This window comes from Austrofundulus limnaeus, unplaced genomic scaffold (genome assembly GCF_001266775.1).
Source record: "Austrofundulus limnaeus strain Quisiro unplaced genomic scaffold, Austrofundulus_limnaeus-1.0 Scaffold797, whole genome shotgun sequence".
Taxonomy (NCBI): domain Eukaryota; kingdom Metazoa; phylum Chordata; class Actinopteri; order Cyprinodontiformes; family Rivulidae; genus Austrofundulus; species Austrofundulus limnaeus.
The window spans coordinates 11085-33955 of NW_013953199.1; the positions used below are offsets into that span (position 1 = coordinate 11085).

General features: G+C 43.3%; 2 protein-coding genes across 3 annotated transcripts in view; one reads left to right on the top strand and one right to left on the bottom strand.

Annotated features, from left to right (window-relative positions):
• The first annotated feature begins 59 nt into the window (after positions 1-59).
• LOC106532587 (gastrula zinc finger protein XlCGF8.2DB-like) lies at positions 60-1696 on the top strand. Its single transcript, XM_014028684.1, has 3 exons — positions 60-448; positions 785-1251; positions 1290-1696. The coding sequence occupies exons 1-3, from the start codon at positions 60-62 to the stop codon at positions 1469-1471; spliced, it is 1038 nt and encodes a 345-aa protein (XP_013884138.1). The 3' UTR covers positions 1472-1696.
• Positions 1697-4922: 3226 nt separating this feature from the next.
• flnba (filamin B a) overlaps positions 4923-22871 on the bottom strand; it is a 44382-nt gene continuing 26433 nt past the window's right edge. Inside the window, exons 16-48 of one of the 2 annotated variants that reach the window (XM_014028683.1) lie at positions 21205-21328; positions 20459-20619; positions 20285-20375; positions 19996-20150; positions 19728-19845; positions 19530-19609; positions 18960-19460; positions 18772-18889; positions 18491-18691; positions 18236-18409; positions 17487-17649; positions 17226-17386; positions 16399-16690; positions 15526-15679; positions 15197-15386; positions 14865-15112; positions 14008-14091; positions 12904-13009; positions 12684-12824; positions 12466-12594; positions 12186-12359; positions 11941-12099; positions 10707-10910; positions 10472-10624; positions 9982-10104; positions 8966-9232; positions 8758-8895; positions 8556-8671; positions 6917-7049; positions 6621-6797; positions 6325-6543; positions 6020-6220; positions 4923-5940 (exon numbers count right to left, since the gene is read on the bottom strand). In XM_014028683.1, the coding sequence (XP_013884137.1) occupies positions 5753-5940; positions 6020-6220; positions 6325-6543; positions 6621-6797; positions 6917-7049; positions 8556-8671; positions 8758-8895; positions 8966-9232; positions 9982-10104; positions 10472-10624; positions 10707-10910; positions 11941-12099; positions 12186-12359; positions 12466-12594; positions 12684-12824; positions 12904-13009; positions 14008-14091; positions 14865-15112; positions 15197-15386; positions 15526-15679; positions 16399-16690; positions 17226-17386; positions 17487-17649; positions 18236-18409; positions 18491-18691; positions 18772-18889; positions 18960-19460; positions 19530-19609; positions 19728-19845; positions 19996-20150; positions 20285-20375; positions 20459-20619; positions 21205-21328 (5643 nt within the window). In that variant the 3' untranslated portion in view covers positions 4923-5752. The remainder of the gene's footprint in view (positions 5941-6019; positions 6221-6324; positions 6544-6620; positions 6798-6916; positions 7050-8555; positions 8672-8757; positions 8896-8965; positions 9233-9981; positions 10105-10471; positions 10625-10706; positions 10911-11940; positions 12100-12185; positions 12360-12465; positions 12595-12683; positions 12825-12903; positions 13010-14007; positions 14092-14864; positions 15113-15196; positions 15387-15525; positions 15680-16398; positions 16691-17225; positions 17387-17486; positions 17650-18235; positions 18410-18490; positions 18692-18771; positions 18890-18959; positions 19461-19529; positions 19610-19727; positions 19846-19995; positions 20151-20284; positions 20376-20458; positions 20620-21204; positions 21329-22871) is intronic. The other variant, XM_014028682.1, reaches the window with a different exon arrangement.

Below are 22871 nucleotides of genomic sequence, written 5' to 3' on the forward strand. Positions count from 1 at the left end.
CGTTTGTATGTGAGGACTGTGGACATAGATTTAGCTGGAAGAAAAGTTTAAACTCACACATGAGAGTCCACACAGGAGAGAAACCGTTTGTATGTGAGGACTGTGGACATAGATTTAGCTGGAAGAAAAGTTTAAACTCACACATGAGAGTCCACACAGGAGAGAAACCGTTTGTATGTGAGGACTGTGGACATAGATTTAGCTGGAAGAAAAGTTTAAACTCACACATGAGAGTCCACACAGGAGAGAAACCGTTTGTATGTGAGGACTGTGGACATAGATTTAGCTGGAAGAAAAGTTTAAACTCACACATGAGAGTCCACACAGGAGAGAAACCGTTTGTATGTGAGGACTGTGGACATAGATTTAGCTGGAAGAAAAGTTTAAACTCACACATGAGAGTCCACACAGGAGAGAAACCGTTTGTATGTGAGGACTGTGGACATAGATTTAGCTGGAAGAAAAGTTTAAACTCACACATGAGAGTCCACACAGGAGAGAAACCGTTTGTATGTGAGGACTGTGGACATAGATTTAGCTGGAAGAAAAGTTTAAACTCACACATGAGAGTCCACACAGGAGAGAAACCGTTTGTATGTGAGGACTGTGGACATAGATTTAGCCTTAAAACTAATTTAACCAAACACTTGAGAGTCCACACAGCACAGAAACCATTTGTATGTGAGGACTGTGGACATAGATTTAGCCAAAAGTACCATTTAAACTCACACTTGGTAGTCCACACAGGAGAGAAACCGTTTGTATGTGAGGACTGTGGACATAGATTTAGCCTTAAAACTAATTTAACCAAACACTTGAGAGTCCACACAGGACAGAAACCATTTGTATGTGAGGACTGTGGACATAGATTTACCCAGGAGCGTAATTTAAACAGTCACATGAGAGTCCACAAAGGACAGAGACCATTTGTATGTGAGGACTGTGGACATAGATTTACCCAGGAGCATAGTTTAAACAGTCACATGAGAGACCACAAAGGACAGAGACCATTTGTTTGTGAGTACTGTGGACATGGATTTAGCCTTAAAATTAATTTAACCAAACACATGAGAGTACACACAGGAGAGAAACCGTTTGTATGTGAGGACTGTGGACATAGATTTAGCCAAAAGTACCATTTAAACTCACACTTGGTAGTCCACACAGGAGAGAAACCGTTTGTATGTGAGGACTGTGGACATAGATTTAGCCTTAAGGCTAATTTAAACAAACACATGAAAGTCCACACAGGACAGAAACCATTTTTATGTGAGGACNAGTCCACACAGGACAGAAACCATTTTTATGTGAGGACTGTGGACGTAGATTTAGCCGTGAGGCTCATTTGAACTCACACATGTTTGTCCACACAGGACAGAAACCGTTTGCATGTGGGGATTGTGGACAAAGATTTAGCCAGAAAGGTACTTTAAACTCACACATGAGAGTCCACACTGGACAGATGCTGTAAATTTGTGCAGGTGGATTTGTCCCACTGCCTGCCCGATCGAGCATATAAATGATTTCTTTTATATTGCTATTTAACTCTTTAGCATTCTGGTCAGTCATTTGGCAGTGGTGGGCACAGTTCCACTAAAGCACGGGGAACTAGTTTCCTGTTTAGTGCTTTAGGGCTTTTGCTAATGTTTTTAATTTCTTAGTAGATAAGCACTTGTTAAATTTAGAAGCACTAACTGAGGTCTATAAATGTTATTGATCAACGTTAATGTTAACAGCTGAAGGTGAAAGCTGTCACACATTTTGTTCATATGTGTGTCACTTATCCACCAGGGCCCTCATGTATAAACGGTGCATTCGCATAAAATGTTGCGTGSGCCAGGTTCTAYGCCCACGTTGGGATGTATAAAAAYCAATGTTGCATGAAAGTCTGYGTAAATATATGCACACTTTGAACCTGCCGTGAGAATGTGAGGCAKYCACGCAAAGTTTTTCAGTCGACAGTTTTAACCCACAAAGTCACGGATCTGACCTGAATCCACAGAAATATGACTCTGTTCTGTTTCTGGATGTAAGGAGCGTCTGAACATGGTTTAGATTTTTATTTTAGTTTGAGTTTTTATTGTTTAAACTTGAACTATCATGAAACCGAACCCCGGGACTGAAAATCATTTAACCGCATACAAGAAAATAGATCAGTCTAAAAATGATCAAAGAATCTCAGTCCAGTCTGTAAACTGTAAAGTTTTGATATTTTTATCACGTAGTTGGAAACGCACGCAGAGCGCAGGCCTGCGAGGYGCACACACAGCTGAGGAGAACAGAATGTGGGAGTTGTCTAATAAACATTTTAATTCTCACTGAGAAAAAAATCTTTGTCAACTCAGCAGATTAATTCAGAACTGCTCAGATGTGATGATTCCTCAGCTCCACAGGATGAAGACAATAGATTTGTTGCTGGTAAAGTTGTGCGCAATTTATGGATCAATGCAGGTTGATATCACCGCAAGAAGAATTGAGGACAGTGTGTTTTTTTTTTGTTGTTTTTTTCTGTATCACACTGAACAAATTACAATCAGGTATTTGACTGTTGTTCTGAGCCGAGCCGTGCGGCTGAATGAGAGACTTCATGATTGTAAAATATAAATCACACACAGTCTTAAGAGACTTAACATTGACATTTCACAGTCATATTTGGGTTCATATATTAAGTCTTAAGAGAGCAACATGTGACTCATGTTGTCTGTTAAAGAATGCTCATGGGTTGACTGGGTTATTTCAGTGCTTTAGAGTTAGGGGACCTAAATATTATGTTAGTGTTTTAGGGCTAGTAGAACAAATTTTTTGATCAGTGCTGCCCACCACTGTCAGTTGGTTTACTGACTTAAGCCAGGAACATTCTTGTTCTGAAGCTGAACTAATTACAATATGGTCACCCAACACTTAACAATAGCCTCTACCTCAAGAGGTAAAGGAGCCAAATGGCTGGCTCACTGCTTCCAACTAGTGGTCAGAGGCTGAACTACAACATAAAAATGAACGGCTAGCAGGAAAGTTGACATTTTAAACCTTAATAAAAAAATTGATACAGCATCGGGAAATGAAATATCGCAATATTTCAGTGTATCGATATTTTCTTACACCCCTATTCTTATGTCTGCTTTCTGATACAACAGTCGGCTCTGGAAGTGAGTCTTTTTTTCTTTTTTCTTACTCTTAATCGAGTGGTAGAAGTAAAATGCAGGGTCCACGTGCTTTCAGCACTAACGCCCACAAACTTTAGACCAGACTGTTGTAAGTGGAGGGGGTAAAAAGTTGTGCTAAAAGAGTCTACGCCGAGAACACCGGTGACGTAAATTTCGTCATGAAACTGCAACAATCCGTGCCGACTTCGGTAGTGTGAATTTGGCTTAAGTCATGTACTGAACTTGACCTACATTGAGTCTTTCCTACAAATTGGTTTCCATCTGTAATGTAAAAAAATCCACTAGATGACACTGTGTGATTAAAAGGTTGACTTATCACTGCTTGCCTTTCAGTAGTATAAGGTGCCAATTATTTCCAGATAATTGGGTCGATTAGATTCTGAGAATCTGGACCTCAAAAATCACTACGTCTGGAAAAGTGCAAAAAAAGGCAGATTTTTGCACCACCACAAAAACTTCACCTTTTGATGAAACACTTTGAAATGTTGAAGTTACCCCATAAATTTGATATTTAATGAGCAAAAAATAATTCCTATAATAGAAAAATTGACTTTTTTTWAAAAAAAATGCAAATTTCCTTTCTACTCAGTATTTTTACAGGGCACAAATGTCAGTGTATTAGCATCTTATCACTCAGAATGAAGCTTTGATGCAAAAGAATTTAAAAAAAATGTAATAAGCATTTTTGTAACCATTACATAATAATTCATTCGTTTCCTTTCCCCAGTTCTTGGTGATTGCTTTTTTGGCTGCTACCAGCTTTCTGAAAATCTGCCAAGATATACCGGTAGATCTAAGCAAGTTTTTGGTATGAAAATATCCTAGTACTTTCTGTAACTCGCTGGATATCATTTCCCAAAACATAGTTATTTTATTACATTTCCTAAAGATGTGTGAATGGTTTACATTAAAGGATCCACATCCTCGCCAACATTTCTTAGAACTCAGAGATGTTTATTTTTCAGTTTTGGTGTGATAAAAAAGTGAATCTGATTTTTCCATGCAGATTCTCTCCGGATTCATGAATTAGTTGAATGATGAACCTTCCACATTCAAAGCCACAATCTGTAATTTATACATCAAGTTCTTCCTCTCATTTCACCTTAACATATTGGGTGAATGTTTATTATTTGTGTTTAATCCCTGATATAAAATTGATATGTTTTTCCCTGAAATGCTTTAGTCATGATTCGAATACGCCTCAGATAGGTCCAATTTGATTTCCTTTTTATAGTAGTTATTTTAATATTTTTACTTCATTCTGAAGCTTGTATTTTTTGAGTATTTTGAACCACAGATCTGTGTATTGTAATCAGATCYATATTAATCCTCAGGTTTCTAAATAAGTTTATTTTTATAAATTATTAAATATATATGCTTCTATGGAGATTGCCACTTATTAAGCCCCTTGAGGTTTTTTTGACAATTCACCATCGCCTCTGTTTTATGATTTTTTTTGTGGAAGAATTAAAAATTAATTTATTATACAAATATAAAAAAGAAATTGTGACAGATCCAATTGAGCTACTTGTTAAATCGTTGATATGACGCCCTGTTTACACCATTTTTACTCCATGTCGTCACAGATGCTAACAGTGGACGGGTTGGGGCGGCTCACTCTAGTGTTAATAAACTCTATGGTTCTGACTAAAAATGTTCAAGGTTTCAGATCATTTCTTTTTATTTTATGATTAATAAAAGTGTTAATTGAAGTAACAACAAAACTGAACTGAAGTTTAAAAGAACAACCGTGAAGAGTTTAATATTCTACATTCCAGTTTATTTTAGTGATCAAATGTACAGTACATCAGGATTTAGTTTCATATCAAGACACCTATTCCCTAATACAAAATGAGATGCTTCTCCCACCTCCAGCACAAAAACACATTTTTTAAAAAAAGTATCAAAAGTAGCAGTGATGAGGCGACAACAGGAAGGTTAGGACAGAACCAAACTCAGATCAGATGCACCACATCAGGAGTCTGATCATCTAAGTCAGGTCTGTTGGTGTGGAGGTTCAGGAAGGGACTGAGGACAAATACCAACCCCTGAACTCCACGTTAAGTAGTGTGTTGTGCAGGAAACAGCAGTTTGAAGGCAGCGTAAACAGAAAACATTCAACATGAATCGACAGGAATTCTGGGAGACAAAGCTGAACGACGACAAAAACAATCCGCACAAAAAAAGTCCAGTTTTTCTTTTTTAACTGAGAGGCTGAYTCATTTAAGCTCAGATTCAATTCTATTAGCTGGTTTCTTATGGCCGACCAGAAACACGTGAGATTTTCATCAACTGTTGGTACAAAATATACTAAATGCAACAGATTCAGCTGATAGTTTCAAGGCAGCAGTAATTAATACATCAATTTGATTAAATCCACCATTTTGTTTCTTGAATTCACTGCATTCAAACATCTGTCCAATCAGATGTCTGTTTCCTGTTTTTTTTCTTTATTTTTAGTTTTTATTATTTGACACGTTTTAAAAGCCAGAAACTCAGACAGTAATTCATAAAGCAGCTGATGTTTCCTCTTCARCTCAGGAAATAAAACTCGGTGCAGATTTAGATTTTTTAGGTCCTTTGTCGGATCACGGGACGGTGACGTTAAACGGAGACCCCGGGACGTGATCGTCGCCCCACTTGACCACCAGGATGTAGGTGCCCCGCTCCTTCAGCAGGTAACTGACGTTGTACTGCAGGTGGCCCAGGTGTTTGACCAGAACCTCCTCGCAGGGGACCTGAGGGCCGTACACGCCCACCAGCAGCATGTTCTTACCTGAGGGGAGGTGGAGGAGTGGGTGAAGAAGAAAAACGCCGTTTCAAACAGATTCTGTTGGAAGAGAAGAGTTTCCTACCAGCTTTGCTACAGTCGACGGTGAAGCTGCTCCTTTGGCCCACGAAGGCCTTGCTGAGGCCGGGTCCTCGGGTCAGAACCTTGCTGGCGTCAGAGTCACCCAGTCCGGGCACGGCACCGAAGCTGCTGGTCCCCCTCACAGGCGCCTCCAGGGTCAGCATCGACGTCTCGCTCACGTTTGCTACGTTGACCAGCCGAGGACCTGACGGATAAACCAAACAAACCTTCATGAGGAAAATCAAGACATTAAACTCAAAGATCTTTCAGTTGCAGGTCGTGGTTCTGCTGGTTCTGTTCTTCATGTACCCGTGACTCTGGCCTTGAAGGGACTCCCAGAGATGTGGTTGGGTCCTCCGTATTTGATGCTGACCAGGTAGTTCCCAGGTGCCATGGGAGTGTAGAGCACTTTGTAACCTTCTGGAACCTCCTGGCAGTCCAGCTTAACTTTAGACGGACCCTCGACGGTCACGGCCAGAGATCCGGGTCCGGCTTTAGTGTTGTTGATGACAAACTCTGACTGGACGCCTACGAAAATTTAACACCCCTGATGCAGGATCTTTGCTAACGAGTTCACGTGAAGTCCGTTTTGTYGGGTGACTCACCTGTGGTGCCCCTCTCCAGTCCTGCTCCGTATGCCGAAACCAGACCGGGCTCTCCAGTCTGTCCCGGTTCTCCAACTCGGACCTGGAAAGGACTTCCCGGGATATGCGAACCATTGAATTTCACATCGATGGTATGGAGGCCGTTCTCCCTGGGGATGAAGCGGACAGCGTATTTGTCTAAAAAAAAAAGAGAGGGAGAGAGAGAAGAAGCAGAAGATGTGTTTTAGTATCCGAACCAGAAGAAAGTACCAGGTGGGTTGATCGGACCTCCGTCCACCAGTAAAACCCCAACAGACCTCTCTCCAGCTCGGTGACAACGCACTCCTCCAGAGCTCCAGACGGACTGTGGACCTTGGCCTCCATCCTGCCCTGCGCTCCGTTCAGACGCACCGCAAAGGAAGCTGGGTGATTCACCTTGAGACCAGACTCCTGCGGAGGGGCACGGGGAACTCAGACAAACTTCAAAACAACAGACTCACAACAAACAAAAAGCAGGCAGGAGGACAAGCTGAGGCCCGGCTGCTGCAGCTGAGCGAAGAGCCGAGGGTTCTGTTGAAAGCCTTTAAATGAAACACAAGAGAAACACCCACAGTTCCACACCAAAATAAAGCAGGGATGACCAGAGCCAGGCGAAAACTCACAACTCAGTGTTTACGTCACAGAAACTGTTCGACTGGCTGTGGCCACGTTCCTGAGGCCAGCTGCATAAAGAAAAGTCTTTTTTAACCTCCTGAGACCCTGGATGTGCATCTTTTCTTTCTCTAAGATAAATTAGTAGGATTTAATACAAACTAGACTCTATGGTACAGGAAGTGCATTTTGTAAAAAAATGTCCTCATATGAGGACACTGGGTCTGAAAATGTCACCATTTTTGAGGAATACCTGAGAAATTACCATGCAAAACTTGAGAAACTTCAGGGTAGTCTTTCTGGTGGTTCAAATTTCCTAGTAATTTTGGTGATCATCATCATCATCATCATCATCCATGAGAACTTTCAGATTGCTCCTCAGTTTGAAGAACACGTTACGTGACATAATGGCAGGAAATTGCAGATGATTTGACCAGAACATCCTCGGTTTAATTAATTGGTTGAACAAATTTACCACTTGCAAGAACTATTTATGCTTGTGAACTGTTCTAAATATTTCCAGATTTGTTTAACAAAAGTTTGACCAAATATACCACTTACACCATTTACATTTGTAAACTCTTAAATATTTGCAGGTTTAACCAACCACAAGGCTAAATTAATAAAATTATAGTCCCAATGTCCTCAAATGAGGACTTTATCTTTACCAACATTGTTCTTTGCTTCAGCTGTTAAAAAAGTTAAATTTGCATGCCTTATGAAGTTAAATGTGTAACYGTGCATTAATACACTGGTTTCAAGCATGAAAGGTACCGTATTTATTCCTGTATAATATGATCTCGAGTATAATACGGTCATCATTTTTTGAGCTTACGAAGCATAAAAATCTAATTGTCAATAACCCGTGTATAATACTATCCCCCCACTTTATGGATGATTTAGGGTTAAATTTCTAGTATTATACATGAATAAATAGAGTAATTTGGGTTTTTACTTTGGCATTTTTCTTACCAGAGTTGTAGTAGAAGTTTTTTTATTGGGATACCTGCCATCTTGTTTTCACTCAAAATGAATGTAATATTGTCATGGGACCACTAGAGGGTGCTGGTAGTGTCTATTAATGAGGCCAATAAGTTAAAGTTGAAAAAAATATGCATCATGGGTAAAAGGCCAAATGCAATGTCCTCATATGAGGACACAGGGTCTCAGGAGGCTGAACTCTCACTTCTGTTCTCATTCATGAGCTCACTCGTTTATGCAACTGATTCTCAAGAGCCCTTTGGAAAAAATAAAATAAAAGCAGGAAAAAGTTTCCGGGTGTGGAGGTGTCTCCTCGTGCCTCACCTGAAGGCCGGCAACAGTGAGGCGCCGGGCGTCGTTCATCGGAGCAACAACTGGAACCAGGTAGGGGCTCTCGGGTATGTGCTGCTCGTTAAACTTCACYGAAATCTCATAATCACCTGGAAAGGAAAAGGAGGGAGCGAGAAGGTGAGTTAAAGGYGCGGCAGGTGTTTTTAAGATCCGGTGAGGCGTGTGCGTTAGCTACCGGGCTCCTGAGCCACGTAAGAGATGCCGCAGGAACCGTCTTTGCGATCATCGAAAGAGATCTCCGCCCTGCTGGGTCCCTCCACCGCCACGGACAGACCACCAGCTCCYGCCTCCCTCGTCCAGATGCTGAACTCAGCTGGAGCGACAGAGAAAACAAATCAAGGTTTTGTTCTATTTTATGAGACTTTCCATCCAGATGTGCCTACCTGGCTCTCCCGTCAGAGCTCCCTCCAGCCCCGGACCTCCTGCTCTCACTTTGTCGGCGCCTCCCTCTCCCAGCGGCCCCACGGTGAACTGGAAGGGGCTGCCAGGCACGTGCACGCCCCTGTACCTGACGCTCACGCTGTGCACGCCCATCTCCGTCGGCACGAAACGCACATAGTACGTGTCGTGGCCCGTGGCGACCAGCTCAGCGGGCTTCCTGGATCCGGACGGCGAAGTGACTTCWGCGGTGATGTCCTGCATGTCCATCGCTGCAAAGAGACAAAGCTTTTTAAAACAGTGTGTAAWTATTGAGCTTTGTGCAACGAAGAACCTCCTGACCTGACCCCGCACAGCTATTAGCTTGTTCGATTGTAAAGTGTGCAAAATAAAAAAGTGAAGCGCGTCACGTTACAAAGCTTTCACAGAAACCCCCCCAGGAGTTAAAACGCACCCTCCACCCCAGCTCTACCAGCAGACCTGAAGGCATCAACAACCCAAACGCCTCTCGCTCTTCCCGCCAAAACCRGGCTGGAGAGGCCGGAGATGAGGCAGACCCGTCTCGGAGAGGCGCTCCGATCCGGAGCCGCACCACGCCTGGGTCTTCCGGACCACCGGAGGGAGCAAGAGGAGMGGAAGGAAGAACGAGACAAGTGGTGCTGAGACAAGACCAGGAGGAACCAACTTACTGGAGGAGAGAGATGGAGGGAAAGGAGGAAGAGGAGGAGGACACAGAGGAAGGGTAAGGATGAAGCACAAGAGAAAGGAGGAGAAAAATAAGAAGCTGAGGAGGAAATGATGGAGAAGAAAAAAAACAGATTTGGAACAAAAGTAAAGAAATGTTAAACAGTACAGACTGAAGGATAACAAGAACAACAAGAAGTAAAAACATGAAACCAGAGAAGACAGGAAACTTTATGACGTTTGTCATCTCCGTCTCAAATTCTCTGCTTCAGCTGATCARACCTTTAAACCAGTTTAATTAAAAACACCTCGTTTACACCAGAATGTGTGTTTTTACCTGGTATCTTCAGGTTGAGGTCACACACACTCCCCACGCTGGCGATCGACGCCGCCTTCTGTCGACGGGTGATGCTTTCTCGTATGCGACCCTCACCGGTCACCCGCACCGTGAATGGACTTCCTGTTGGCGCATAAACGGTCTAAATTTTTCTGTAACCAAATTTACAGTCTGATAAAAATGAACACACCCCCACCAAAAGGCAAGCTTAAAATTGTAAAAGTTTAGCTTAAAGTATCTAAAGACCTGCTAATAACTAAAAGTAGCAAAGGTTAGCTACTATCTAAACTGTCAAAAATGTTAGCTAAAACCTCCAAACTTTAAGCTAAAAGCAGCAAAAGATTAGCTAAAATCTAATAGTATAAGAAGACAATTGGCTGAAGCAGATAAAAAAAAGGATTAACGTATTTCTAAGAGGAAATAAATTAGTTTCTCAGCAGAAGGTTATTTGTCAATCTGTTGTGATTTCAAAATAAAAGCCTGTTCCTGCCTGGGATGTGTTCCTCAGCAAAGCGAATGGAGACAATGTAGTTCCCAGGTTCAGTAGGACAGTAAGTCACTTCGCAGGTCCCGTCCTCCAAGTCCCTGGTCTGGATGTCCACCTTACTGGGACCTTCCACCGACAGAGCCAGACCACCATAACCTGCAGACGAGCACAAACGGATCAATCTGGTTGGTTAATCCCGGACCAGGTTTCAGTTCTGAGTGAAGCCGACCGAACCCACCGGCCTCCTGGGTGTCGACCACGAAGCTGGCGTCGTTGAAGGTGGTGCCGTGGACAAGGCCGTCGCCGTGAGCTTTAACCCGTCCCGCGTCGCCGATCTCGGACTGGACCACCATGATGGTGATGGGACTGTTGGGGACGTGGCGGCCATTTTTCAGGATGCTGACCACGTGCTCGCCCACCTCCCGGGGGATGAAAGAGATACCTGGAAGGAGACGATATTAAAAAAAATAAGAACTGTGAAAATGTAACGTGAATGCTTTATTCTGAAAATGTTTAATATYAAAACTGTTAATGTGAGTTCAGTTTAAAGAGCTGATTTTAGCTGAAAAAAAGCAGCAGAAACAAGCTGAAATTAGCAGACAAGCGGTGGAATTTTTTTTTAAAAAGCTCACGTCGATGGAAGAAAAAGAAAAAGAGCACAATAAAGATGCAATTAATTGTTAGCTAAAGCAACAAAAATTAGCAGAAAAATAGCTTAGAAAGTATTTGATAAAGCTGAAATAATCACAAAAATGCAGCTTTCTTGCTAAATTAAGCAGGAAGCTGAAATCAGCAGAAATGGGTGAATTTAGATGAAAAAATAATCAAATTAGCTGAAAATGTATACAAAGTGGCTAAAATGGCAGAAACCAGTTGACATAAAAAATCTTAAAATTAGTAGAAAGAAACAGAGAGGCCTAAAAAAACTGAAATAAGCACAAAGACGCAGGAGGTTTTTTGCTAAATTAAGCAGAAAGAAGCTGAAATTATCAGAAATCAATTAATTTAGATTAAAAAATCTAATTAGCTGAAAAAAGATACAAAGTAGCTAAAAAGGCAGAAAGAAATAAAGCATAGAAAATCTTAAATTAGCAAAAATACGCTAATACAAGCTTTAAAAAAAGTTGTAAATACAGAAAAAAAGCTCAAAATTGGCAGAAATAAGCTACAATTAGAAAAAAAAATAAGTTGAAGCTGAACAGAAAGAATAAAAAAGCAGAACCAGAACAAAAAGTTAAAAACAGTAAAGATTATAAACATTTTGAAAGATTTAAAGGATGTTAATAATAAATAATTTTAATGAGAAAATAAATTGGCAGAAAAAGCAGAGGTTGAAATRCCAAACAGCAACCATGGTTTTAATGAGCTGAACGGTTTGAGACGTGGGGTTTTTTTTTTAAATGAAACAAAAATTGTGGATGGAGTTGACATCAAGAGCTAAAGAAATGAGAGTACGAGCCGACTGGTGTTACCGATGTGGTTGTTGGCCATCCTCTTCAGCAGGCAGGGCTCGTCGCGCCCGGACGGCGCCTTGATGCTGGCGGTCAACACGCTCAGGTCGCTCTCGTTGATGTCCAGAGAGAAATCTGCCGCCGAGCCCAGTTTGACCTGAGAGCGCCGCTGGTTGTCGTCTGAAAGCACAAAGACTCGTCCCTTATTGCAGTTCAGTGCTCGATGGTGAAATAAAAACCAAACGTAAACATCTTTGTGCTCTGACCGATTATTCTGGCGTTGAAGGGGCTGCCGGCGATGTGCTCGTAGTTGTATTTGACCAGGATGTTGTAATCTCCCGGCAGAGTGGGTAGGTAGCTGACGCTGCACGTCCCGTCTTTGTTGTCCACGCAGCTGATCTCTGCTTTGGATGGACCCTCGATGGCCAAGTCCAGACCTCCTGGAGGGACAGGAAGTCAGGTCGTTTAACAAAGCTCTGCTGCTTCTACACAATTTAAACAAAACGCTCCAAACTAATCAAACACTGATTGTCCTCTGCTCGTTACCCTCAGAAGCCTCATCTGTGAAGACGGTGAACGTGGCCGGCTTGTTGGCGACCCCGTAGCTCAGTCCAGGACCGTACGCAGTCACGTTTGGACTGCTGGCGTGATTCACGTAGAACTGAAGGGGGGACTCTGAAACACAAKATTCATGATGAACATCTGTAAAAAAAAGCCTCCAACATGTTTTTTAATTGAAGCTGCAGTCAGTCCCTGCGGCTCACCTGGGATGTGCGTGCCGTTGTATTTGATGTGCATCTCGTGCAGGCCGGCCTCGGTGGGCGAGTACTGCACCGTCACCGTCCCGTCCAGGTTGTCCGTGATCAGAGGCTGAGCAGATTTACCTGAAGGCATCAACACCTCACCTGAGGCAGACAGAAAGGATTCAGCATCAAAGACTTCACTGATAAGTTGTAAACAATCCAGCATCGGTCCGGTCCTTACCAGTGATTTCTCCCTTCCTGAAGGAGAAYGGTATCACCATATCAAACGGTCTGAAGCCGCTGCCGTTCACACTGCTGCTGACAGATTTGTAGTTGTCTGACGTCACCTGGAGGAGACACACAGACGGAGGTCAACAGTCCAGGACAGACTCTCCCTTACATGCATCCAAGCCCCGCCCACAACGAGGGGCACCTTAGGAGGTGGAGTTAAGTGAAGCAGGAAGAAGAGTGTAGAGTGGGAGAACTTTGTGAGGCAGCCACAGTGAYGACAGCCAGTTTGGATGTTATCAGTCCATTAAATGGAYGTTATTAGTGGTTATCAGTCCCATAGAATGGCTTCAGACTGTCTCGACAGTGCCACCTAGTGGGTTACCAGTGCCATRTACRTTGGAATGCAACAATCTGCTATCGCTGGAGTCCAGTCTACTTTATCGTAGCCCATGTCATTTTCTCTAAAATTRACYTTAGTGGCTTTATGCCTCATATTAAGCAGCTGAYAGTGTGAWGCCATTCTATGGGACTGATAACGGCTAATAATGTCCATTCAATGGATGATAACATCCGAAGCGGGTGGTGATGAAGAAGAACAAAAYCCAGACACTAAGTGGTTATTTTCATGATGTCACTAGCTCTCTGCGATCCCATTGGCCGAGACAAAAAGGAGAAGCGACGGAGGCGGAGCGAGCGACAGAAAACTTTAAAACGAAAAGAGAGATGTTAAAGAAGAACCGTTCACCTGCAACAGAGGAGAGTGTAGGTGTGTAACGATGTTTGAACATGCAAAAGTTTTAAACAATACTTTACTCCCAAAGATCCAGAATTTCTAATCTGTTGAAGATCTTGTTTTGTTTCTCTTGAGGCGGCTTTTCCACTCATTCAGTCCTGAGGTGTAAGTTTGTTTGATTTAAAATATATTTTTTAACAAATGTAAAATATGACTGGAGATAAAGAGTGAAGAAGGAGCCAAAGTCCAAGAAAAACAACTTTGCAAGACCTTCAGAAAGTCTGGAGAATCATTAATGAAGACCACTTCTTTGGTTAAAATATAGATATTTAAAATGCTTGGAAGGTCAGAGTGTGTGTTGGTGCGTGTGTGTTCTGGTACCCAAGGCTGGAAGCCAACTCCAGGAGGAGTGGCCTGTTTYTGTGAAGACATCTGCTGTTGCATGATGGGTACTTCATCTGTAGCCTGAAGACATGACAGTAAAGATTATTATATCTGACACGGACCAGATCAGGGGGTCCAGAGGTTGGTTTTATGGCCAGGAGGAAAAAAGTGTTCAGGTCACAACTGGACGGACAGRTGTTCTGACGATCTGTGCTACCTCATCACATGTTGCTAGCGTAGAGCGGCTCGATAGCTCGGTCTACTGTCGGTGCTACCCATCGAAAACCGCTACCGTCATGTTTACAAAAATTTCATCATCGGATAAAATTCTTTGAGTGATGATGTTACTGAAGTGAAGCTTAGGAGTTCTGCTTAGCATARCATTGGAACAATTTATATACACAACAAAAACCTTTCTAAAATCACAAGACCATCACCTTCCTCAGAATATCCAAAGCGTTTAAAATGAAAAGCTAACACATGGTTGATGCTAAACAAAGTGTCGCTCGTTGTTTACAGTATAATAAAGATATTACAGACATCAAACTGAAGCCACTGACAAATATGTCCACAATCCATTGATCATAAACTTATAAGTGATGCTAAACAATGGGACTAGTTTCCTGTTTACATGATAATATTGCAAACAGCAAAAGAGCCATTTGTGTTAATATGTTTGAGTAAAGTAGCTTAATTAAATAAAACTTAACTTCTACAGGTAGCGTATATTGGTAAGAAATCTGCTGAGTCAGCAACATATGACGTAACCTCGGTCTGTGCATTGCCACAATGTAGGACGGATTGATGGGTAGCACAGACGGACAGAACAYGGGCTGTGGTGGTCCGACTCTCACCAGGACTTTGAAGGGGCTGCGCGGGATGTTTTCTCCTCCGAAGCGGACGTAGATGACGTAGCTCCCGGGCTCGGGCGCGGTGTAGAAGATGTCGAAGGTGCCGTCCTCGTTCTCCAGCACCTCGGCCTCCACCTCGCTGCCGTCGGGCTGCACCACCACGCAGCTCACCTTCCCCTTCCCGGCGCCCTTGGTGCTCACCATCAGACCCAGCTCCTCGCCGATGGCCACGGTGGGCCCAAYGCCCGGACCTTTGAAACACAAACACTTTCAGATCCTCCCCTTTGGTTTATTCACCTCCTCAGAGGTGTTTTTACATTTAACTTTTATCTTACCGGTGACCGTGCACTTGCTAGCGTCTCCGGTCGCCGTGGCACGGACTCTGTAGGGCGACGCAGGGATGTCGTCGCCACCGTATTTTATGACGATGGTRTAGCGGCCTGTGCGGTCGGGGATGTAGGACACGGTGTAGGTACCGTCACCATTGTCATGGATACTGGGCTGCTTCAGTTTTCCGTCCGGATCCTGAATCAAAACCGGTTAAAATGTTGAAGTGTTTTTCGATGTGTGTATGTATCTATGTGTATGTGTGTGTGTGTGTGTGTGTGTGTGTGTGTGTGTGTGTGTGTGTGTGTGTGTGTGTGTGTGTGTGTGTGTTACTGACTGTGATCTGCACGCTCAGCTGGCCCTGACCGGCGTCGCTGGCGTCGATGTTGAACTCGACAGGGAAGCTGGCCGGGACACCGTTGGTCAGCCCGGGGCCGCTGGCTCGCACTTTGCTGGCATCATGAGTCGGCAGAACTCGGAACTTGAAGGGACTGAAAATAAATAAACAAACAACAAAAACATAAAAAAACACATTAAAGTTCTGAATGTCACTCATTTTAATCGTGGTGAACTAAAAAGTTGCGTAGGTGAACAGGTGTGTAGGTGAACAGGTACGTAGGTGAATAGGTGCGTAGGTAAACAGGTGAACAGGTGCGTAAGTGAACGGGTGCGTAGGTGAATAGGTGCTTAGGTAAACAGGTGAACAGGTGCGAAGTGAACGGGTGCGTAGGTAAACAGGTGAACAGGTGCATAGGTAAACAGGTGAACAGGTGCGTAGGTAAACAGGTGAACAGGTGCGTAGGTGAACGGGTGCGTAGGTGAACAGGTGCGTAGGTAAACAGGTGAACAGGTGCGTAGGTAAACAGGTGCGTAGGTAAACAGGTGAACAGGTGCGTAGGTGAACAGGTGTGTAGGTAAACAGGTGAACAGGTGCGTAGGTGAACAGGTGCGTAGGTAAACAGGTGCGTAGGTAAACAGGTGAACAGGTGCGTAGGTGAACGGGTGCGTAGGTGAACAGGTGCGTAGGTGAACAGGTGAACAGGTGCGTAGGTGAACAGGTGCGTAGGTAAACAGGTGAACAGGTGCGTAGGTGAACAGGTGCGTAGGTGAACAGGTGCATAGGTAAACAGGTGAACAGGTGCGTAGGTGAACAGATGCGTAGGTGAACAGGTGCGTAGGTGAACGGGTGCGTAGGTGAACAGGTGCGTACCTGCGGGGGACGTCCTCATCTGCGTATTTGACGGACACGGTGTGCAGGCCCTCGACGGTCGGGGTGTAGGATGCTGTGTGAGTYCCGTCCCCGTCGTCCGTCAGCTCCACCGGCACTGCGACGCCTTTAGGGGCCGTGACGGCCACTACCAGGGGCGCCTCGCCCGCCTTCCTGCAGTCCACAGTGAAGGATTGTGGGATATTTGCTCTGACCCCTGACCCCACACCGGGGCCTGAYACTTTGACCTTACTGGAGTCCACCAAGCCCTTCACGGGCACTTTAAAGGGACTTCCTGGAAACAAAACATAAAAAAAAAACACAAGAAACCAAAGTGAGAAACTCAGAAAGTTTAATTTAAAAGAAAAAAGAAAAAAGAAACAAAAAACTAAATTCCCCCATGTGCTACAGATGTAAACGATAAAAAAACTATTTAATCTGTTAGGAACATTTTGCACCTCCAGCTGATGAAAATACGACCCGACAGCATCTTACTAAAGTGTTACACACAAAAAACAMGCCGAGCCTCGTTTTCCTTTGAAACCAAGTCTATAAAACTGAACTGTGGCTTTTTAACGCGAGCCAGAAACTTCAGCCACATGTTGCAAACATTAAACCTAATCACTCGACACGTCTTTTATTAGATTAAAATAAAACACCGGAACATCAGAAAAATGAGAGAAAAGCAACTATTTAAATTTAAATACAGTCTATTTATTGGATCTTTTCTCAATAAGACACCACGAGAGCCTCGCCTCTTTTACTAAAACATGAATTTTCTCATGAAATGGTGGAAAATTTTAAATACAGGTATAAGAAGCTGATCACACCTGGGATGTGCTCTCCTCCAAAGGTGATGTTGACGTCATAGAGGCCCGGCGTGTAGGGAACGTACTCCACGCTGCAGCTGCCATCTTTGTTATCCTTGCATGACATTTTAGATTCCGACGGACCCTCCACGGTGATGCCGAGGCCCCCGATTCCTGCCCCTCTGTTCAAAAACAGCAGCAGTTTGATTCGCAGTTAACCAATCAGAGGTACCGTCTGTTTTAATAAATATGGGACTAAACTTTAAAGCTGCACWGAAGTACCTCGTGACGATGTTGAAGTTGTTGGGTTGGTCTGTCAGGGCTTGTTGGAGTCCGGGGCCAGTAGCCACCACCCTGCTGGGATCACATCCCTCACACACAGAAACCCTGAACGGACTCTTAGGAACMGGAGTGTCGTCGTAAAGAACTTCAACGCTGTGGACGCCTGAAAAACACACCAAAAAACATACAACGTGGATGAAAATCAACGATTTAAAGCAGGGGTGCCCAAACATTTTCCCTGAGAGGACCAAGATTAAAATCAGTCTGAGGGCGGTGGGCCAAATGCAATAACACACGAAATGCAACTACTTAAAGGAAAGTTGTATTTTTTATGATTAAACTAGCAGCCAGTGCAGTTGCCCACATTTTGKTTGTATTTTTTTTCAACCCATGGACATAGAGAAAATTCAACGTTTGCTCGGACAGCAAAGGCTCATGAAACTTTTCATAATTTAAAATTTGAGTATATGTGGTCTTAAAAGGTGTGCAAATCTAGATGTGTGCTTAGATCAAATATAAATGTCTCTTGAAGTTACTTGTATTTTATGTTTAATCTTAACATAATTCAAAGATAAAATGAGCACCATGAGTTAAGACTTTCTGACTACAGCTCCTTGTACCTATAGTTGGACCAATGGTTGAAAAGACTCAGTGTAAATATAGTGTTTCTACATAAGACAGGAGATTATATTCTGGTAACCTTTGGGCACCTCTGGTTTAAAGAGTTCCATCCGGGTTCTGGGTCTTACCGTTCTCGAAGGGAGTGTACTCGACGCTGTAGGTCCCGTCGGCGTTGTCGATGACCTCGCAGTCCGTCAGAGCTCTGGTTGGGCTCCGGATCTTCGCCTTTACATGGTCCCCTCCTCTTCGGGTTAGAGGTCGGGCATCTACGGTGAAGTCTGTGGTGGCTTCTCTGAAAACGGCTTTAAAAGAAAAGAACCGATAAATTTTACAACTTGGAGAACCCTTCCAAAGAGGTCTGATTCAGATGGACCGCTCCCAACCTTCTCCGTCCACGCCGGGTCCGAAGACTTTGACTTTGGAGGTGTCAACAGCAGGGTCCACCATCACCTTGGTGGGGAAACCAGGGACGGCTTTGCCTCCGTACTTCAGCATCAGAGTGTACATGCCGGAGGTCAGGGGGACATAGGTCACGGTGTAGGTCCCGTCTTTGTTGTCCACGACCTCTGTCTTCGCTTTCATACCTGGAAAAATACAGTCTAGTGAGAAGATGTGAATATCTGACATTCAAAGTTAACATCCAAAGAATCCGTTTCAGCGGTACCTGAACCCAGGCCAGAACCAGTAGGGCTGGTCGGAGAGGAGTCTGGCACCGCMTCCAGGCTGAGTTGACCCGGGCCGGCTTGAGAGCAGTCCACGTTCAAAACGCTAATCTCCCCAACCTGCAAAATCATCATCATGAGACCGTTTGACGACAAAAAGTTAATAAAAAGAGAATCTATCTGTTCTTACCTTGGCCCGCTTCAGGCCGGACCCCGAGGCCACCACCTTCGAAGGGTCAAAGGGCCTCTGGAAGTCGGCTCTGAATGGCGAGCCGGGGATGTGTACATTTTCGAACAGGATGTTCACCAGGTAGTCTCCCGGCTCGGTRGGCAGGTAGGACACGGAGCAGGTCCCGTCGCCGTTGTCCGAACACTCGATCTTGGCTTCGGTCGGCCCCTCCACAGTCAGCCCCAGACCGCCGGTGCCAGCACCTTTGGTGTCGATGGTGAACTCRGCCGGGTTTCCGACCAAACCTCCCTTCAGCCCGGGGCCGAACGCCTTCACCTTGCTGGGGTCCGGAGGCAGGTGGGCCTCCACAGGGAAGGGGCTCCCAGGTACGGGGTGTCCRTCATAAGACACGTTGACAGCGTGCACCCCTTCCTCCGTCGGGGTGTAACGGACCAAACTGACGTCTGCTTTCCTGGGCAGAGGCTCCACTTTACACGGCACCGCTCGCTGGCTGGGACTCAGCTACAAAACATGTCAAAGTTAGAAAAACGAAACAAGAAGWGATGATAAACAAATAAAACGATGACTCACCACTTCCACCTCCAGGTGACCCTGRCCTCCTGCACCTTTAGTGCTCACTTCAAACTCCTGCTCCTCGTTCACCTCCACCCCTGAAACACATTTAGACCATAAACCACTTCCTGTTTTAATTCTTAAAATCTGCTGCTGCTTATTTTYCTCTACATCTATATTATTCAACTTCTAAAGAAAAAAAAAAAGGTTTCTCACGTCCATCCAGGTTGTCCACGGTGACTTTGTTGAGGTCCATCGGCGCAGCGACGCCAACYGTGAAGGGACTCCGGGAAATCGGATCTCCTCCAAATGTCACTGCGATTTTCATCTCCCCCTAAAAAACAACAGACAACTGGTTCTGAGACGAGACTTTAAAAAAAGAGTCTGTTCTTTTCAATTCAGACACAATTAATCGTGGTGACTCCAACGTCGCTTCCTCAGAACCGACATGCTCAAACGCTATACTGATGATGGTCTGGTTTACCTGCTGGGCTGGCATGTACTTGACGGTCTGAGAGTAGTCGTAGTTGTCGATGATGTCGAAGTCTTTGACGGGAGAGGAGAAGGAAACATCCAGCGGTGCTTTCCCGGCTCCTTTGGTCACCACTGTGAAATGGGTCGGCTTACCGCTCTCCACACCTGGACACGAGTTCGAGAGCGCAGAAATTTATTTAAAGCCAATAAAAATTGGTCACAATGACAAAAAAAATCCTCAAAGTAACCTGGATGGTTCCAGTACTCTAAATTATAAGAAAACCAGATTAAAGTCTCACCAGTGCGAGCGATTCCCGGACCTTCTGCTTTAACCTTCGACGCATCGTGGGACGGGTCTACTTTGACAATAAAGGGACTTTGTCGAACTTCCTGTGTGCAAAAATAATTTGCATTTTTTAACACGCTGGTCCACATTTAAAAAAAAAAAAAAGCTTTCCAGTTTTTGTTTTGACCTTGTCGGTGAACAGGACTTTAACAGTGAGTTTTCCCGCAGCCGGAGGGACGTATTTGACGGTGAACGTGTCGTTGGCATTGGGGATGATGTCGAAGTCCACGTCGGCCTCCTGGTCGCTGTCAGTGGTGGAATCCCACTTAATCCCCACGCTGATGTCACCTACGGTTTTATACAAGATTWCTTTACTTCTTTGAGAATCAGTTTTTTAAAAAAAGTTTCTGCCTCAAGAGGGAGCTGGTTCATCTCGGTTTATAGTTTCTTTGTCTGTCTGATCATACTTGCAGCTTTTGGCATTTTTATTAATGGAAACAAGTGAGCAGGAGTAAAAATTCAGGGAATGAGAACAGACTTGAGATGGCATGCAACAGAAACTGTTCACCTGAAAGGTTAAACCAGTGAAACTCTCTCTTTCTGTCCTGGTGTGTTGTTTACACATCAAAACAAAACCTGTTGCTAAAACACACGGAGAGCTTCAGAGCTGCTTCGTTGAGCCGGAGGAGGAAGTAGTTGTGGTTTCTTTTAGTTTTATGAATTAAATCAAGTTAATTCACTCATTAGGAAACAATTTACTTAATTATAAGACATATCTGCATCTATTATGACAGATAGATGAAGCAGACCATTAGATCTCATTATTAAACCTCCATAATCTCCGTAAAGTTGAGCAAAACCCTAAAATGTTTGCACACCTTCAGACACATTTGTACGATGCAACGTGTGTGTTAATGTGTGTGTTTGTGTTACCATCTCCGGCTCCTGAACAGTCCACAGTGAAGTGTGTGGGCTCGTTGGCCTTCAGCCCGCTTTTCTCCACCCCGGGGCCGAACACCTTCACCATGTTGGGGTGACTTCCTTTACCCACGTTCACCTGCGGACAGACAGGAAGTGACATCATTTTTAAAATTAAAATCAAGTTTTTTTTTAAAGAGACTCTGGAAGAATTTCTTTGCTCACGTCACAACGGCATTTTAAACAACAGCAGCAGGACATTTCATTTTTTATTTTGCCATTAAGTAGAAAAAAAATCTTAAATGTTTAATTTATAATCTACATAAACTAATTCTCTTGATATTAGCTGAATGAAGATATTGAATATTTGAACATCTGGATGTGAATTTTCAGGCAGATCAGTGTTAAATAAAAAAATAGATTAAAGAACGTTTAACTGTTTTAATTAGCTTCGTAGGTTTAATTTACAGTTTAAACTCATTCTATTCACACATTTGTTTCAATTTAATTGYCTCTCTTGGTAAAAAGCACCTTTGTAAACGAAATTAAAAAAAAATTCAAAACTACATTTCTGAAATTTATCGAGCTGAGGTTGTAAAATAATGTCAGCAGAAACAAGTGATCCTGACTAATTCCTGGTAAAACACAACAAACATCTATTTATGGTAACTTTCTGATGTGTAAAGTGTTTTAGGGTTGTATTAAACAGTTTTCTGAAATCCTTTGCTGGTTTTATGCTCCTCATCGTTTAACATTTTTACCTGAGAAACTCTACAGTTTAAAGCAAAATGTTAATCTTATTTAGATCCTCTGTACAAGGTGGGAGAAAAAAATCATCAGAATTTAAAATATACTCCTATAAAAGTGTTATTTTATGTTGAAAAAATACTTGAAAACRAACCATGACATTAATTAAAACAAAAATTAAGGTTTAAACAAAAGAAAGAGCCAAACAAGACAACAAAACTTTGACATGAAATGTGATAATTTATTTTGAAACCACTTTAAACCACCTTAGTGGGCAGATAAAGTGAATATAAAAAGATACAAACTGTGATTAAAGTGAAAAGAGATCAAAAATAAAACAGAAATTAACAAAATGTTCAAAGCTCATACATTTAAAGCTTCTGATTATAGGATTATAACAGATCAGATGTAAGAAATGTGTAATTCAAAAGACTTTCTGCAGATTATAAACCCAATAAGGAGTAGTTTCAGTTTATCAGCTGACTTGTTTTCACRTTTTAAACGATTCAAAGAGGGTTTTAGTCTGAAACTCCACATAAAAGTCAGATTCACAGGAATTTGAAATGCAACAACTTGATTTTTGTAAACCGTTCTGCTCCACCGTTCATAAACTTGTTTACACCTAAACCTCATTTCTGCAGAGGGGTTATGTGCGGTTCCATGCTTTATTGCTGTTTAAGTCGAGTCTTGTTKTTTTTTTTTATGTCTTAACATTTAATGAAAAGGTGTTGAAGCCGTGGATTCCGAGCTGCTGGGCGTGACCGTTCTCAGTCCAACAGTGAAGTCAAAAAAAGGTGCAGTCAGCGCCACTCCGAACCAAACTCCAATAAACTCACAAACATGACTTTTTCTCAGTCCTGAGCTCCTGAAATGACCCGTGGACCTGAACAGGCAGGAAACAAACGTTAAACGATTYAATTCCTGCCTGAACAGCT

Coding starts and splice junctions, on each gene's coding strand:
- LOC106532587 (XM_014028684.1), top strand. CDS start 60: ATGAGAGTCCACACAGGAGAGAAACCGTTTGTATGTGAGGACTGTGGA. Junction 449..784: donor TGTGAGGACTGTGGACATAG/ATTTAGCTGGAA, acceptor CTGTGGACATAG/ATTTAGCCTTAAAACTAATT.